Below are 18,752 nucleotides of genomic sequence, written 5' to 3'. Positions count from 1 at the left end.
AGGGATCTTGAATATTTTTTTAAATATTTATTATGTATACAATATTCTATCTGTGTGTATGTCTGCAGGCCAGAAGAGGGCGCCAGACCTCTTTACAGATGTTTGTGAGCCACCATGTGGTTGCTGGGAATTGAACTCAGGACCTTTGGAAGAGCAGGCAATGCTCTTAACCACTGAGCCATCTCTCCAGCCCAGGGATCTTGAATCTTTTTGCCCTCGGTGGTACCTTACCTTGGCCATACCCAGACTCCTAAACCGAAACCCTGCTGTCTTGAGGGCAGGGTTAGGGGTATCCCTTTCAGTAGCCACACTGCTTTTCTTAATACTTTTCTCATGTCTCCTAGGGCTTGGAGAGCAGGGTTAGGAAAAGAACCCAGGCCAGAAGCCATCTTCATGAAAGTCAGCTATTACCTTGTTGTGTGGCCTTGGGCTAGTCACCACGTCTTTCTTTGTCTTCATCTCTGCACAAGAAATTGGGCAGAAAATCACTGCCTTCCTTACCTAGGACTCCAGGGTATCCCTAAGTCTAAATTTCATTCAGCTGTCTCTTCTATAGGCCTGCCCACGAGGAGGCACAGAGTGGAGAAGCAGCCAATGCAGCTCCCATGTGAGGGTCAGGCGGGTCATGAGAGAGAATGGCCAGGGCAGAGCCATGGAGATTTATAGGCCACCCCACTCTGAGAAACAGCAGGGGAACAGAAGGACACAAGCCCCACAAGAGCCCTGCCACCCAGCTGTTGACCTGATGGGAAGGGCTTGCCCACGGCAGCTTACCTGCTTTGAGGCCTTGAGATCTGGGAAGCAGCTGGAGAGCCCCTGGGACCCTGGCACCTGTGCACATCTACAGAGGCAGTGTAGTTGGTCTTCTCTTTGACCCCCAGCTCACAAATAACAACACTGAGATTCATTATTAATTATGAAAGCTAGGCCTTAGCTTAGGCTTGTCCCCAACTAGCTCTCAGAACTTAATTAGGCCATATTTTTTTAATTCTGCCATGTGGCTCTTTACTTTTCCACAGTATGGCACATCTGACTTCTTCAGGGCTCACTGGTGCCTCCTGCTTGCCTAGATTGATCTCCCCTTCCTCTCCCCAAAAGTTTTGCCTATTCTCTCCCTAGCTATTGGTCATTCAGTTCTTTATTAAACCAATCAGAAGGCACCTTTCATACAGTGTGATCCAATATCCCACACCATGGCAGTATGTTTGGCTTTGTTCAGTAGGTCTCTGGCCATCATCATTTTTTTCTCTGGCCATGTGTCTTTGCAACTGTGTCTACACCTGTGCCACCCTCCAGGTGATTCATCCTCCTCAGCCCTATGCCCAGAGAGAGGACAGGGCAGGGCCAAGCAAGATGTGCTGAGCTGGGCAGGATACGCCACTCTACTGGGCCAGAGGTTAGAAGAACACTCTTTCTGCTCAGGCTCGGCCCTGCCTGCTCAGGTGGGAAGGCACAGGAGGAAACCACCCAAAGCCAGGTACAGGGTAGAAGGAACCCACTGGGACCAGGATCTAAAGCGCATGTTCTCTCAGGCTGGGAAGGTTCCATGGCCCCCTGGCCGGTCTGTAGCCAGGATGAGGCCAGGAGCTCAGGGAAGCTGCTCTAGAACCCTTGGCGTCCCTCCAACACTAAGAGACCTAAAATCCCCTGCAACTGTCTGCCTGTGTGACCTTGAAAGGAAGGGTATGGGTGTCTCAGTGTGAAGACAGCATGTGACCCTTTGTTTAGAGCAGGAAGAGACAAGTGTCCTGTGTTTGTGACTATATTTGTGTATAACTCTGAGCTAGGACCCTCAGATACCGTGGACATGTTTGTTGTAAGAATGTGACCTTGTAAATTATGGAATGTATATATGACTTGTGTCCATGTTTCTGGGTATGTAGTGGCTTATGACCTTAGGCTGTTTTGATGTTGTATGTGTGTTTTTTTTCTGACCTGGTATAATGGATCTATGTGGTAACTATGATACTTGTAACTATGTTTGTAGGTATTTAAAGGCACGGTAATGATATATACGAAACTTCAAGATCCTGCAATGTAAATGGCACACCTTTGTAACTTGGTGAAACTGTGCTTGAGTAATATAAAGTGCTATATAAAGTTATATGATGGCATGTGGTTAAGCGATCTGTGAGATGATAGGACTGCTATTGTGTCTTTGTTGTGTGCCTTTTGACTGTGCTTGACCTTATCATTGACGACTCCATAGGACTGTGTAGCTGCTAGGCCATGTAATAGTGTGGGCCCAAGCTTTCAGGAGAGTGAAGACATGTGTTTTGGATGTTTGTTTGTGTGACCTGGCAGTTGTGTAAAGCACTGTAAATTTCATGTGCTTTTGTGACTTAGTGGACCCACTCATGAGACTGACATAGGGTAAATCCTTGAGATGTGTGCTACTTGTACTGTGGGGCCTCTTGTTTGATTGGTGTCAGTTGGGTTTTCAGTATGTATCCCAGGCTGGCATTGAACTCACCGTCCTTGTTCAGCTTCTTCATCTTCCCAAGTACTGGGCTTACTAGGCATGTGCTACTGTGCCTGGTGCTCCAGGAGCTCTCGCCTCGTGCTCACTCCCTAGTCCTCGCTCCTGATCACATGCATCTCTCCCCACACAGCGCTTTTCATGTCCCCCTTCACCGCAGAAACGATGGGCAGCTCTTCATTCCGGCATCTAAGGCTTTCCCACTCCTCTGTATCCCTACCTATCATCTCTAAGGCAACCCCACAGCCTCCTACTAGCCACAACCATACAAATCCTATACTCTTTGGCTTGGGACATGTGACTTGTGAGATACAATCATTGTATCCCAAGCCTAAGTCTTTCTTTATAAATGTGATCATCATATTCTCCAGGGCCCCAAACAAACCCCATAAGCTTAGGGGTCCTATGCTAAGGAAGGAGAAAGTAAAAAAATGATTCCTCTTTTTCTGAATATGCTACTTACTGCTTTTCTTTCTTACTTTTTTGTGTTTGTTTTTTCAAGACAGGGTTTCTCTGTGTAGTCCTAGCTGTCCTGGAACTCATTCTGTAGACCAGGCTGACCTCGAACTCACAGAGATCTGCCTTGCCTCTGCCTCCTGAGTGCTGGGATTAAAAGTGTGCACCACCACGCCCAGCTAACTACTTGGCTGCTTTAAAGCTGTTCTTGTACCTGCATCCTGGATACTGGAGGTGGGTTGGGTGAGGTGGATGTGGAAGTAGAGGAAAGTAAAACAAATTGGTTGGACTCTGAGATTTTAAAGAAGCAAAATATTTGCTTATGACACGCATGTGCAATGGGTCTGGAACCCAGGCCTTGCAAATGCTAAACAAATGGTCCATCACTGAGCTGATTCCCTAGTTCCCAGTTTTATCATTTTTTTTTTTTTCGAGACAGGGTTTCCCTATGTAGCCCTACCTGTCCTGGAACTCACTCTTGTAGACCAGGCTGGCCTCAAACTCACAGAGATCCTCCTGCCTCTGCCTCCTGGGTACTGGGATTAAAATTGTGTGCCGCCACCACCCAGCACCAGTTTTATCATTTTAAAGACACTTACCTCTACAAAATTTTAGACAAGAAAGTTCAGATATTCTCAGGGCTTTCAGAAATGGGATGAAGATCCAGGTGGTGGTGATGCACACCTTTAATCCCAGCACTTGGGGGGCAAAGGTAGGCAGATCTCTGTGAGTTCAAGGCCAGTCTGGTCTACAAGAGCTAGTTACAGGACAGGCTCCAAAGCTACAGTGAAACCCTGTCTCGAAAAACAAAACAAAACAAAAGAAATGGGATTAAGAAGACAAGAATGGTAGTTTATGCCTATAATTCTGGCACTTGGGAGACTGAAGCAAGATTGTCATGAGTTTGCATCCAGCCTGCATTACTACATAGTGAGACTATGTCTCAAAAACAAACAAAAATAATAAAATAATTGACCGGGTGGTGGTGGCGCACGCCTTTAATCCCAGCACTCGGGAGGCAGAGGCAGGCGGATCTCTGGGAGTTCGAGACCAGCCTGGTCTACAAGAGCTAGTTCCAGGACAGGCTCCAAAACCACAGAGAAACCCTGTCTTGAAAAAAAAAAACTAAACAAAACAAAACAACAAAAATAATAAAATAACTAACAGAATGAAGAATGGCTGAATAAACCAGAGCCATGGGCATGTACACAAACTTCAGGGTACTTACTTCTACTCTCAAACTGGTTAAATTCCTGAGTTTGGTTTAAGTCCTTAATTATCTATCAACATCCACGGAGTCAATATGCTAATCCCAGTGAACTATTATTTCTTGATGAAATAGCAGTCTCCACCCTGTGCCTGGTTCTCTAAGGCCTGGGAGAAGGACTTCCTGGCAAAACTGTGGCCAGTAAAGTGCTCAGTGGAGCCTAACCGTAGATACCTGCTAAAATACGCTACTTCCTATTTTCCCTTGGGGTAAAAGCAGTCACTTCACGTCCAGTTTCTCCCTTTCTACAGGCCTGCACCAGGGAAACCGGATCCTGGTTAAAAGTTTGTCCCTTGACCCTGGCCAGAGTCTTGAGCCTCATCCAGAAGGCCCCCAACGGCTTCGTTCAGATCCAGGCCCTCCCACTGAAACCCCTGGCCCACGTCCTTCACCATTGAAGCGGGCACCAGGCCCAAAGCCACAGGGTAAGTGCTTCCATTAAGAGGAGAGAAATGCACCAGAGAGGTGTACAAAAGGAAAGGAGAAATTAACAGATGGCAGAATAGGGAAGTACCCTTATCTCGAGGGGCAGCAAGTGATACCTATCTAATGGGCAGAAAGGTGTTGCCTGTGGCTGACACACCCTACTGGGATTTCACCTTGTCCAGCTCTGCCTACTTCAGGCCAAAGGGGGAGGGGGCGATGGCAGCAGTTGCCTGTACTCCTAGCACTTAGGAGGTTGAGACACGATCATTGCAGTCAGGGCTGTTATTAGTGCCATTAGTACCAGGTAAGCAATGCTGTATAGTAAGAGTGTCTCAAAAGATCAGCTAAACAAATCAAAATTGGCAGAGGATGTAGCTCAATGGAAAAGTGTTCACCTGGCATGCACAGGGCCATGGGTTTGATCTCTAGCACAGAACAGAAGATTCTGTGGTTTGTGAAATTAGGTATAGCCTGGCTATGCTAACCAGCCCTATGATCTCTCTCCTTTCTTTCCCATCTACCACTCCAGTCCCCCCAAAGCCCAGCTACTTGCAGATGCCCCGGATGCTTCCTCCACCTGAGCCCATTCCTCCGCCACCGTCACGCCCTCTGCCTGCAGACCCTAGAGTGGCCAAGGGTCTAGCCCCAAGAACTGAGGCCAGCAGCAGTTCTGCGGCAGTGTCCTCATTGATTGAGAAGTTTGAAAGGTGAGTCCGATCCCTAGAGGACCCTCTGAACAAAGGGTGGATCTGGGACAGGAAGGGATAGTTGTAGGAGAGGCTTCTTGGTCAAGCTCATACCCTGCCTCCATGTGTGTCCATCACCCACCTCAGAGAGCCTGTGATTGTCGCCTCGGATAGGCCAGCCCCTGGCCCCTGCCCAGTTCCCCCAGAGCCAGCCATGTTGCCACAGCCACCCCCGCAGCCAACAGTGTCCCAGCTCCCTGAGGGTGAGGCTTCTCGCTGCCTGTTCCTGCTGGCTCCTGGGCCCCGGGATGGTGAGAAGGTACCTAACCGGGACAGCGGCATTGACAGCATCAGCTCGCCATCCAACAGCGAAGAGACCTGCTTCGTCAGTGATGACGGGCCCTCCAGCCACAGCCTCTGTCCTGGGCCCCCTGCCCTGGCTAGTATGCCAGTTGCTTTGGCCGACCCCCACCGGCCTGGCTCCCAGGAAGTTGACAGTGACCTGGAAGAGGAAGACGAAGAGGAAGAAGAGGAGGAGGAGAAGGAAAGAGAAATTCCAGTGCCCCCACTGGAGAGACAGGAGTCTGTGGAGGTACTGACCTAATGTTATTCAAGAGGGAGGACTATGCAGAGAAAGCAAGAGCCTGGCATCTGTGCTTAGTTCTTCCCCCAGCCTGGTATTTCTCAAAACAGGGCATTGCTTCCATTTAGTCTACTTGGCACCCATGCTTTCCCAGTGTGGAGGACCAGCAGCAAAACCCTGCTCCTCTTCCAAATGACTGTGACCACCAAAATGGCCATGCCTCATTCTCAATGCTCGTTAGGAAGGTGGTTTCACTTTCATCAGAGAACCACTAATGGACCTCAGTTTTTTTCATGACCCATAGCTATGTGACACTTGGGGGCGTCTCTTCTTCCCTTTCCACTCTTCACTACAAGCCTCAATTTCCTTGTTTGTATGACAGAAACTCTCTCATACCAGAGAGACTCCTTAGCAACTGGAGGAGGGGCACAGAGCCAGAGCCTAGTGGGGCCTGCAGCACTTGGTAGTTAGGAACCCTTTCCACGCCCTGTCTCTCTAATGCTGCTTCAGAAGGTGTCCTTGCATGCAAGGAAAATCTCAACCAGAATACCTGCTTTGCCAGAACCAAGCTCAAGTATGGGGCCAGGGAGTGCTGAGATGAAACAATGCTCAGCAAGCGTGTAGCCTGCAAACAAGAAAGTGAGCCAACAGGCATAATCTTAGCCATTTTTGTATTTCTGTGCCTTTTTCACAGCCCACATACTCAGCAAGCCTTTGCTGACAGCGAACTCAATGAGCGAATAAATAGCTGATATTTAGAGACTGGAATCTGCAGTCTGTTCTGTTTTTATTTATAGGAAATTTTTAGGATTGGGAGTGTAGCTTAGTGTAGAGCATTTGCCTAGCATTCATGAGGCCCCAGGTTTAATCCCTAATATTGTAATAATTAAATTAAAATAAATGAAATCGTCTCCATTACAAATGGACATAGGCTTTGTTATTATCTGTCCTTGTAATGGGACTCCTAAATCAGAAGTAATCAGACAACTTACGCATGCAAGTGAATGGTAGACTGGGATTTGAATCCAGGAAGTTGGACTTTCTAGTTCTCTGTTTAACCACCAAACTATGCTCAGTGAGTGGAGAAAGCAAATGAATGGGTATGTGCGGGACTTCATGTCTTCAGAATTGAGTGACTAGGAGTCAGGGATGAAGCTACAGGAAGCTTTATGAATCAGTTTGGGGTTATCTCAGGGTGTGGTGCTAAGGTAAGAGCATCATGTGTACTCTGTAAGGGGAGCCAGGCATAATGGCATTGCCTATAGTCCAGCTACTGAGGAACTGACGTGGGAGGGTCACTTCAGTTCAAGAGTTTGAGGGCACCCTGAGGTACATAGCAATAACCTGCTAAGTGAGTGAGATAAGTGGGGGGAAGGGAAGGCAGGAGGGAAGAAAAATGGATAGAAGGAGCTGGGATTAGGGCAAAGATGATGTTTCAAGGGTCACTTCTCCTTTTCAGCTGACAGTGCAGCAGAAGGTCTTCCATATTGCCAATGAGCTTCTACAAACCGAGAAGGCCTATGTTTCCAGGCTCCATCTCCTGGACCAGGTGAATGATCCCTCTGGGGTTCCAGGGCCCCAGGATGTGGTAGGAGGTAGCTTCCACTGAGGAAATGGTAGGGCATTTAACTTCACCATAAGGATCAGATCCAGAAGTGGCAAGGTCTGGCTGACCTTGAAGCCAGTTTTGATTCTGTTCACAAGTTTAATCCTCACTCCTAACTCTTAACAGATGTGTACCAGCCCTGTGATTGTGACTCTGACCCTGCTTACTCTTGCCCGCATCTTGAATTTACCCCCTCCCCATGGACCTCATTTTAACTCTTGACTCTCTTCTTGACCCCGCATCCACTAGAATCCCTGAGGGTACGGGTCTTTTTTCCCCCACAGTTCTGTCCTAGCCTCCAGGACAGTGCTTTACACACTAGACACCATAAATATTTGTTGAAATAAAGGGATCTATTTCCACCTCTCTCTCTGAACCTGGATTGGCTTCTGACCTTCCTCCAGGTCCTAACCTGGCATCGTTTCAGTCCCTAACTCCAGGTCCTAATCTTGGTGACCTGCACTTCTCTCCATTCCCATTCTTCTCCATCTCAAGACCAGTACTGATCTCAGAAATGCACAAAGCTGCCCACAAATCCTGCCCTTACCTGCAAGCTGCCCTTTCCAGCTGAGCTCTAGTTTCAGGTGGGCTGAGCACGGCTGCCGTTCTCCACAGGTGTTTTGTGCCCGGCTGCTGGAAGAGGCTCGGAATCGCAGTTCCTTTCCTGCTGATGTTGTCCACGGCATCTTCTCTAACATCTGCTCCATCTATTGCTTCCACCAGCAGTTCCTGCTGCCTGAGCTAGAGAAGCGTATGGAGGAATGGTGAGGGCTCCAGAGCCAGTTTGCTTATTCTGGCATCAACTTGCATGCTAAGCCCAGATGTATACATAGGATTTCATTCCTGGCCTGGGATGTAGCTCAGTGGCAGAATTCTTGCCTAGACTATGCAAGGCCATGAATTCCATCCCCGACATCATGAAAATAAGGTTTTTTGGTGTGGGCATGTTTTTATATAGAGTTTCTCAGTGTGTAGGCCTGAATGTCCTGGAACAGGCAGAATTTGAACCTAGTCATTTTATCTTTTGTTTGTTTTTTCAAGACAGGGTTTCTCTGCATAACCCTGGCTGTCCTGGAACTCACTCTGTAGATCAGGCTGGCCTTGAACTCACAGAGATCTTCCTGCTTCTGCCTCCCAAGTGCTGGCATTAAAGGCATATGCTACCCCCACCCTGGGAAAATAAGTTCATTCTTACCTACCTTCTTTTCTGTGCAAGAGGCCCAGCCTCTTGCCTTCTAGGCCCTCACAATCTAATGTGGAACATAGGTCAGGACCTAGAATGCTACAACAGAATAGCAGGGCCCTTAAGAGTATGATATGGCTCAATTGGTAGAAGTACTTGCTGCTGGCAACCTGAGCTCAATCCCTGGAACCCATGTAAAGATGGAAAGAAAGAAATGACTCCATCAAGTTGTCCTTTGACACCCACACACATGCTGTGTGTGCCCACATTGTTTCTCTCTCTCTCACATATACACACACTCATCATCATCATCATCATGAAATTTAAGACAAAAATGAGTGTTGGGATTTAGTTGTTATGGTGTTGTATGCCTATAATTCTAGCACTAGGGAATCTTTGTCAGATCTGTGAATTTGAGGCCAACCTAGACTACATAGTGAGACTCCATCTTAAAAAAAAAAAGTGAGTTTAAGAGCTATAATGAGCCATGCATGGTGGTGTAAGCCTTTAGTCCCAGCACTTGGGAGATAGAGGCAGGTGGATTTCTGAGTTCAAAGCCAGCCTGGTCTACAGAGTGAGTTCCAGGACAGCCAGGGCTACACAGAGAAACCCTGTCTTGAAAAAAACAAACAAATAAAAGATAAAATGACTAGGTTCAAATTGTGCCTCTGTTACTTGCTAAATTTAAGCAAGTTTCTTAAGTTGTTATACCTTGATTTCCTCATCTTTATTCATATATGTATTTTTTTTTTGTAGTGTTAAGGATTAAACTGAAGGCCTTACACAGGCTAGGCAAGTGCTTCACCACTGAGCTGTACTCAAGTTCACCTCATCTTTAAAATGGGGACAATAATAATGGCCTACCTTGTAGGATTATTTTTAAGAATTAAATGTCTTAATAATACATGTTGAGAGATTAAAAAATATTGGCATGTAAGTGTTTAAGTATTATGAGCTGCTGTTCTTTTGTTCTGTTTTGAGACAGGGTTTCACTAAGTAGATCAGGCTGGCATAGATCTCACAAAGATCCACCTGCCTTTGTCTTCCAAGTGCTAGGATTAAAGGTGTGGGTACCATGTCTGGCCTGAGCTGCTGTTCTTATCAGTGCCATGGTAAAGGTGAGAATGGGAGACTAGGGATGCAGACACATGGATGGACCCTAGCCTAGGAGTAAAGTAATGAATTGAGGAGAAGTGAATGTCCAAGGGAGAAGAGCAAGGTTTAGGGACTGACTGACCTTCAGGTTCTCCTCTTCCAATCTAGACTATAGTGTCTGCACCACCTGCTTGAATGGTCTTCCCAGCAACAAGCAGGCCGTGCCACCGTCTGCTTAAAATAGTTTCCACGTTCCCTCCACTCACAGGATAAAGTATGCCTCTCTTACAAAACTGTGACTGCAGAGGGCTAGCATAAAGCCTAATTCCCACACATCCCTTACCATCCATCCTGTGACCTGAAATCTGCTTTGTCTGCCACATCGCACTGTGGCCAACAAGAGTTCAACAAGACCTTGTTACCCTACAAGACAGTAAAGTTCTCAGGGTTTTACTGGGTATGGCTCAGCACCGTGTCCCTGGCACTACCCAGCTCAAGACTGGGCACAAATCAATGATCAGTGGCCTTACAGTATGGCAAGAGTAAGTGTTCCAGGGTGGTATAGTTTCTGGTGCTTAGGCAGGACAATTAGGCTAAGGATCAAACTGAGACTCTCAGCCTCACTGGCCTGTAATATAAGCAGCATTTCCAGAGAAGTAAGCCAGTTGAAAAATGGCTTTCTTCCTGAGGCTGGAGACTTGTGGGAGGATCAGCAGGACCATGTCAGCCCCTGCTTCTACTCTAGGGACCGCTACCCACGCATTGGTGACATCCTGCAGAAGTTGGCACCCTTTCTCAAGATGTATGGCGAGTATGTGAAGAACTTTGACCGGGCAGTAGAGCTGGTCAACACATGGACAGAGCGCTCCACACAGTTTAAAGTCATCATCCATGAAGTGCAGGTAAGAGTTGAAGCTACAGGAGAAAAGGTCCACAGGGACCTGGGGGAGGCCTTTAGCCAGCCCTGAGCTTTCGTGCTTCTGTCACAGAAGGAGGAAGCCTGCGGCAACCTGACCTTGCAGCACCACATGCTGGAGCCCGTGCAACGCATCCCCCGCTATGAGCTTCTTCTCAAGGACTATCTGTTGAAGCTGCCTCATGGCTCCCCGGACAGCAAGGATGCCCAGAGTGAGTGTGTGGCCTAAGCCTTCCCTGCTTCCCCACACTGGCAGCTGGCCAGACATCTGAGGCTGGACTCCACGTTTCATTCACAGGGTTGGACTTCCAAGGTTGTATAATTCAATCCTAGAATAGAATCTCTAAACTGAAGGGCCTACATTGAGGCTCTGTGGGAAGATTTCAACCCCCAAGAACCTACAAGTTCATTACCCTCCCTTGTTACCTAGAAAAACTCCAGTTAGGAAGCTTCTGACTAGAACTATATAGTCTTAAGGGGCATGTTCAGTACGATCCTTCAGGAGGCCATGCATTCCTGAGACTAAACTCAAGATTCATCTCAGAATGAAGTTGTATTGGAATAATGAAAGAGCCTAGCCCGACTCCTTCAAGCCAAGCCCGTTTAAATTCTCCGTGTGTCAGCTCCCCAGTCAAAGCCCCATCGAGTGAGACTTCTATTGTTCCATCTGCCAGAGATAGCACTCCACTGCTGGCCCACTGGCCATTCCCAAGAATGAACCTCCTTAAGGAATTTCAAGGCTGACCAGAAGCCCAATAATTGTCTTTCTAGTCTGATTGTTCCAGACTTGGCGTCCCCGGATTTTCTGCCTCTCAGGTTTGGATCTTCCTCAGAGTCAGTCTTCATTCACTGAACCATTAGATTCCTTTCACCCCATCTGTACAGGGCCAGACCCCCACAGAGAGCTCTTGAGTCTAGCCCACTTTTTCTTTCTTAAACTCAAATTTTCGTTTATATACCATTAACATGACAGCTAAGTGTTTGTGTACTGTTTTAGGCACTGGAAATGGGAAGCTGAGCCAAAGAGATGAGGTCCTTGATTTAGGGAGTGTATATTCTAGTTGAATAAATGGCAATAAACAAAATTGACAAGTATGCAGGAATATATTTGCCAGGCGCTGAGTGTGACTTGGGGAAGAGAGTGATGTAAGAGCAGCTGGGCAGTCTACTTTAAATGAGTGACTTCTGTGCAGGGAAGATGCTTGAACCCAAACCTGAATAACAAGAAAGTTGCCACGGGCCAAAGGGAGGGGAATGTTCCAGGCAGCTGCAGTAGCAATGTAGAGTTCCCAAAGCAGGGGGAGATGGGCAAGCTGCTAGAGGTAGGTGTATCTCTGTGACAACAAGAGGGCCAGTGTGACCTGAGCATGACAAGGGAGGGCAAAATAATAGTTATAAGAGGTTGGTGTCACAGAGCTTTGGAGGCTGAGATGAGGTGGATGGTTTCTTCTGAGTATAGTGGCTAGTCATGCGCAGGTCATGGTTAGGATTAACTGAAGAGTAAGAGGAGCCAGGAAATCTATAAAAAGAGCTTGGATGAAGATAGTAGCAGCAGAAGTAATGAGAAGTGGCTCCATTTGGGATATATTCTATTTGGAAGAGGCGCTAAAAAGTCTAGGATACCATGGATATGGAAATTGGCAGAGTTGAGAGTGATGGTCCTTGGTGCTAGAGAGATAGCTTTGTGGTTAAGAGCATATACCGCCTTATATACCCAAGATCAATTTCTAGCGCCCACACCCAGGAAACTCACAAGCACTGGTAACTCTAGCTCCAGGCGGATGAGATGCCCTCTTCTGGGCTCCATGGGCACTTACATATACACATGCACACAAAATTAAAAAATAAATCATAAAAAAGAGTGATAGTTCTTGCTGAGTGTGTTGATCTAACTGGGAAGCAGAGGCAGGAGGATTGTGAGTTTGAGGCCAACTTAGGCTGCATCATGAGAGCTGTCTGAATGATAGATAGTTCTTGAGATAGACTGTTTGGTGAGCTGCCAGGTTAGTCAGATGAGTCTAGAAGGCCATGGAAGGATTTGAATACCATTGGTCCATAGTTAGTATTCAAAGCCATGGTGCAAGTGGGACTTGCCAAAGGGAATGGAATATAAATTGAAGGGAAAATGGGAGGCCAAGCTTCAAAGCTCAGGGAGGTGGGATCAACAAAGGAGATGAAGAAGCAGCCTGAAAGGGAGCAAGAAAACAGAAAATAGACATGTCACAGGGATCAGGAGACAACAGTTGTGTTCTGTGCTATGTACACTTCCCAGACCCTTTACCCAACCAGATGAGGGTACTTTGCTACCCAGGCTGGACCTCTGAATAGAAAGCTTGGTAACTAAGCTCTGCAAATAGATAGCTGCGTACTAAAATACCATACTCTTCTCTCAAGAGCAACACTGAGGTGCCATAGTAAGCCATAAAACCTAAACCTCAGGGCTGGAGAGATGGCTTAGCAGTTAAGAGCATTGACTGCTCTTCCAGAGGATCTGGGTTCAATTCCCAGCAACCACATGGCAGCTAAAAACTGTCTGTAACTCCAAGATCTAACACTCACACATAGACATATGTGCAAGCAAAACATGAATGCACATAAAATAAAAATAAATTTATTTATTTTTATTTTAAAAATCCCCTAAACCCCAAGAAAGTGCTTTCCAGCTGGGCAGTGGTGGTACATGCATTTAATCCTGATACTTGGGAGGTATAGGCAGGTGTGAGTTTGCTTGGTCCACAAAGAGAGTTACAGGACAACCAGAGCAGTTACACAGAGAAACCCTGTCTTGAAAAACAAAACAAACAAACAACCAAAAAACGTGCCTTCTAGGCCAGGTACCACAGTGGCACATGTCTGTAATCTTAGCTACTCTGGAAGGCAAGGCAGGAGGATTGACTACCTAGGCTGCAAGGTAAATCCAAAGCCAACCTGGGGAGCTTAAACTTAGTAAGGAAAAAAGTAGGGGTAAGCCTGTAACTTGGCAGTGGAGCATTTGCCTAGCATGTGTGAGGCCCCAGGTTTAATCTCTAATACTTCAAACAAAAAACCCTAAACCCAGCTGGACGTGGTGGCACATGCCTTTAGTCCCAGTACTTAGGAGGCAGAGGTAGGCAGATTTTCTCACAATAGGAATGATAAGGTTGCCTACCTCCATAGAATTGCTAAATGAGATCATCGAGTTAAAACTTTGAGCACAGTCCGTGGCACAAGGCAGAGACTCAATAAACATTAGCGATTTTTTATGGTTAATGTCATCTGTACTGCATTAGCCACCAGGTTGAGTGTATTGACTTCATTTCCCTGTTTTGTACAGCCTCAACCTTGTCTGAGTCTCTAGAACAAATCTCAGTGTTCCCTATATTAGCTGCAAATGTGAGCCTCTCCCCTCCCACGACACACAGAAACAAGCTTCGTAGGTTGGTTTTCAGAGCTGCTTTGAGTGAGGGCCTCTGACTGAGAGCCAGGTAAGATTTGTCCTCCCCAGCCCAAGATCCTATGCTGAACTCCCTTATATTTTATGTGTCAAAGTAAAACCCATAAGCTGAGCCCCACTGAATCATCTTTCTGGTTCTGCTGATTGACTCACCTACTTTTAAATCCCAGACTAAACTCCAGAGCCTGGACTCAATTCCCAAACTGCCTGCTTGGGACTGCTGCCCTGGGCTACCTACTTACACTAATCCCAAGACTGAACTCTACACTGAGTGAGACTCCAGACTGCCAAGCCCAGCCTGGGCCCCACTAAAGCTTCTAACTTTAGACTAACATCCCCATATTAAACTCCCAGACAGTGGCAGACACATGGGACTCCCAGTAAGGCTGATCTGTTTCCTGTATGGTATATCATTAGACATGTCCTGACAGCAAACACGATCTCAGCCCAGCCACTTCTCATCCTTTTGGGTTCTACTAGGGTATGAAAGGTGCAGCATATATAGGAGAAAAGCAGCTTTGGTGGCAACTGCCCTCCCAGTTAGACAACTACCTCTCTGAGTCTCAGTTCCGTCCTCGGCTAAATGGAGCATAGTAACACCTGTCTTCTGAGGTTCTCTGTCTTGGAGGAACTAATTTATACTAAACACCTGTTTGGAATCCCTGAGGAAGGTAGTGGGAACTCTCAGCCCTGTCCTCGGAAGTGTCTTGTGTACTGAGGGACCAGATGCAGTGAGCGATGAGCACGGTATGCTAGTGAGACAGAAGGAGCCGACAGTGTCCTAACTCATCCTCGGAACTTACGGAAGGCTGCTAGATATGGTGAGCTGAATCCAGAAGACTGGCTGTTGACCAGATAAAGCAAGATAGGACATGTTGAGGGAGGTGCATGTGTAGGGAGGAAGCCACGGCGGTCAATAGAAGCAGCCGCCAAGGGCTTTGAAGGCTAAACAGAATCACTGGGTCTTCTCAGTGCTGGCACAGAGTGAAGCATGGACATATTTAAGCAGAGGGGAAACCGTAAACTGTGTGCTAAAAAGCTCCTTATGGCTGCCAGGGTTGAAGAAGAGTTGGAGAAAGGCCTAGCACCTGAAAGGCATATGGAGACCTGAACTAGAGCACTGGCCACAGATCCGCTTAAGTACCAGAATGTGCTCATCTTAGGAAACAGGGCTTGGTTTGCCATCCATGTGGACATGTGCTTCTCCAGTCCAGGCATAAATTTCTGAGTAGGAAATCGACTATGTAGAGTGGGGACCATGAAGCTGCAGCCAGACCGTAAGCTGAGGCAGGATTTGTTTAACTTGTGGAGGCTTATGGAGATTCATCTTATTTTTTTCATGATAGCACCTGGTCACGATAGGAAATATGGAAATTACAAAAAAGAAGACAACAAGAGGGGGCCAAGAAGCTAGCTCTGACCTGAGCCCCATAATGACTGTTTAGGCATACATTCTTTTTAGATGTATTTGCAAGAATTAGATCATTTTCTAATATTCAAGTTTGTAGTCTTAAAGCACTCTGAACATTTCCCTTATTAAAAACTACACAAGTATCATCAGGAAAGACTGGTGGTCTAGTGTATGAGAGTGCCGTAAGTCATGTAACTGGGCGCCTATGCTTGGACATTTTTGTTTTAGGTTTGGTGTTGTTAAAACACCACTGCAGTGAGAGTATATTTGAGCATAGAACATATGTCTACTCTCTCTCTCTCTCTCTCTCTCTCTGTGTGTGTGTGTGTGTGTGTGTGAGAGAGAGAGAGAAAGAGACAGAGAGAGGTAGGCAGACCTCACACTCGCTGTGTACCTAAGGATGACCTTGAATTTCTGATCCTACTGCCTCTGCCTCTTGGGTGCTAAGATGACAGGCAGGTACCAGCACACCCAGTTTATGTGGTGCTAAGGCTGGACCCAGGGTCTTGCCCAAGCTAGGCACATACTCCACCAACTGAACTGCATCCCCAGCCCTCTTTATTTTAATCTTTGGTTGCTGCTGCTGCTGCTGCTGCTGTGGTTGTTTTGTTTTGAGATCACCCAGGGGAATATGGCAAGATTCTGTCTCAAAAAAAAAAAAAAAGCAGATAAAACAAACAAGAACTATCCGTAGTCCCAATAGCCAGAAACAACTGTCCAAACACGACCAGGTTTCCTGCCAGCTAATGGTCATAATAATTTTACCAAACTTACATTTTATTGGCTGCCAACTATTCAATATTTCTACTATTGTAATGTTAGTCTGGACAGTTTCTGATTTGAAATGGCGTGGCTGTATGGCGTGTCTTTTGAGGCTAGCATTTGCTGGGAAAGGGAGAGTGTAGTCAGGCCGGAGGAGATATTCATGGAGAGGTGAAGTCCCCCAGAGCTCCCTCTCTACTGCCTCCCCGCTGACCATGCTTCTCTGTGCCTTAGAGTCTTTGGAGCTGATAGCCACAGCAGCGGAGCACTCCAATGCTGCCATCCGAAAAATGGTAAGTGGCCCCTCTAGCCCTGTCCTTCCTTGTCCATCCCCCTGTGGTAGCTCTGTCCTGGGATGGGGGGGTGGTACGGTGAGTTTGTGACTTGATCACACTGAAGGGGAGGTGTTGTCCACCCCAAGCTTTACCTCTTACTCATTGCCAGGAACGAATGCACAAGCTGCTGAAGGTCTATGAGCTGCTAGGGGGTGAGGAGGACATTGTCAGTCCCACCAAAGAGCTCATAAAAGAAGGCCATATACTTAAGCTGTCAGCAAAGAATGGGACCACTCAAGACCGATACCTCATATTAGTAAGTGCCAGGTGTGGGCTTGTGGGTGGGCATGTTCTCTGTTAATACATAGATGCCCTGGTAGTCATTCAAGAATAGACCTCTAGCCGGGTGGTGGTGGTGCACACCTTTAATCCCAACACTAGGGAGGCAGAGGCAGGCGGATCTCTGTGAGGCCAACCTTGTCTACAGAGCGAGTTCTAGGACAGGCTGCAAAACTACAGAGAAACCCTGTCTCAAAAAAAAAAAAAAAAAAAAAAGCCTCTAGCCGGCTATCCTTTCTTCCATTGAATTCTATGTGAGCTAGATTTTTTTTTGTTTGTTTTTATAGATTCTGTAACTACAATTTAGATGTGATTTGGCCAAGATTGCCCACTAGGAAGTGATTCCCATGACTTTTCCTACTCGAAATCCTCCATTTGTTGCCTTAGATTAGATCCTTAGCAGTTGTACGAGGGTGGGGAGACTCACCATCCACACTAAGCCCCTGCACATGCATCCCAAATCTTTTCCTTCCTAGTTCAACGACCGCCTCCTTTACTGCGTGCCCAGGCTGCGGCTCCTTGGCCAGAAGTTTAGCGTGCGGGCACGCATTGATGTAGATGGCATGGAGGTGAGTGCCATGAAGTGAGGAATGGAAATGTGGGGGCAGGGCATTGGGAAGACCATGTTTACTTTGACCCCAGTCTGTGTGTGTATGTGTGCAGGGCCTTGTGGAGCTCTGTAGGCTTCACCATGATGCTTTCCTCTTCTGTACAGCTAAAGGAGAGCTCCAACCTCAACATGCCTCGGACCTTCCTGGTGTCAGGAAAGCAGCGCTCTCTGGAACTCCAGGCCAGGTACCTGTCCTTGCCTATACCTTCCCTCCAGCTCACTCTTTACTTCAGTTCTGCTGAGCCATTCCAAACCTAGAGTGCTTTCCAGAGAAAGAGTGAGCACCTTTCCCCAGAGATGTGGACTTGCTCTTCAGCTATGCGTGAGTCCCTGAAGACTACACACCAAGATGCATGATATAGGAAAAGGTTGCACTTCTGTTAACAAAGCATTTGGAGAATGAACAAGCAGCGTAGAGTGGGTTACTTAGCTCTATCATGAATAACAAAATTGCACATGGCTATCACCACACCTGGCTACACCATCAGTCCGTTTTAAGGCTGAAGAAATTAAGGCACCTTGCCCTAGATCTAGCTAGCAAGGATCAGAGCTGAAATTAGAGCTTAGGCTACCTCAGCCTGGCACATAGACTCCTAACCACTGTCCATACAGCTTTCGGAGAGCCCAGGTGAAGTGTGTAACAAGGTCGTGATCAGGGCTGGAGGTGAATACACATCGGTACATGGCTCTTTTCTGATAGGTTACACAGAGGGAGAGGTGACTGATGAGGACTGCATGGAGGCAGAAGGGAGAAGGGTAAAGAGACACAGTAGTTGGGTCTTGAAGCTCTGAGAGACCAAGAGAACTTTGCTGAGGCCCAAGTCTCCAAGGTGTTCAAATTACTGGTGTGAGCCACATACCAAATTTCTTAAACATTTTTGTTTTTTCTTTTTCTTTTCTTGGTTTTTTCGAAACAGGGTTTCTCTGTAGCTTTTGGAGCCTGTCCTGGAACTAGCTCTTGTAGACCAGGCTGGCCTCGAACTCACAGAGATCTGCCTGCCTCTGCCTCCCGATTAAAGGCGTTTGCCACCACCGCCCAGCCACATTTTTGTTTTTTCATGACAGGATTTCTTTGTAGCATTGGCTGTCCTGGAACTTGCTTTGTAGATCAGAGTGGTCTCTAACTCACAGAGATCTGCCTACCTCTGCCTTCCTGAGTGATGGGATTAAAGGCATGTGCCACCACTACCCAGCTTTTTTTAAAGGTCTATTTTGATTTTTTGTT

The 18,752-nt window shown here is 46.9% G+C and overlaps 1 protein-coding gene across 2 annotated transcripts in view; it reads left to right on the top strand.

Annotated features, from left to right (window-relative positions):
* Fgd1 (FYVE, RhoGEF and PH domain containing 1) overlaps nt 1-18,752 on the top strand; it is a 40,975-nt gene that overhangs the window by 15,340 nt on the left and 6,883 nt on the right. For both annotated transcript variants that reach the window (XM_057759209.1, XM_057759208.1), the window contains exons 2-12: nt 4,454-4,627; nt 5,158-5,335; nt 5,462-5,906; nt 7,357-7,446; nt 8,119-8,267; nt 10,527-10,683; nt 10,771-10,909; nt 16,538-16,596; nt 16,748-16,894; nt 17,394-17,486; nt 17,633-17,712. In XM_057759209.1, the coding sequence (XP_057615192.1) occupies nt 4,454-4,627; nt 5,158-5,335; nt 5,462-5,906; nt 7,357-7,446; nt 8,119-8,267; nt 10,527-10,683; nt 10,771-10,909; nt 16,538-16,596; nt 16,748-16,894; nt 17,394-17,486; nt 17,633-17,712 (1,711 nt within the window). The remainder of the gene's footprint in view (nt 1-4,453; nt 4,628-5,157; nt 5,336-5,461; nt 5,907-7,356; nt 7,447-8,118; nt 8,268-10,526; nt 10,684-10,770; nt 10,910-16,537; nt 16,597-16,747; nt 16,895-17,393; nt 17,487-17,632; nt 17,713-18,752) is intronic.

The sequence above is a fragment of the Chionomys nivalis genome, chromosome X, assembly GCF_950005125.1.
Source record: "Chionomys nivalis chromosome X, mChiNiv1.1, whole genome shotgun sequence".
Taxonomy (NCBI): domain Eukaryota; kingdom Metazoa; phylum Chordata; class Mammalia; order Rodentia; family Cricetidae; genus Chionomys; species Chionomys nivalis.
This window is presented reverse-complemented; position numbering and strand designations above follow the sequence as displayed.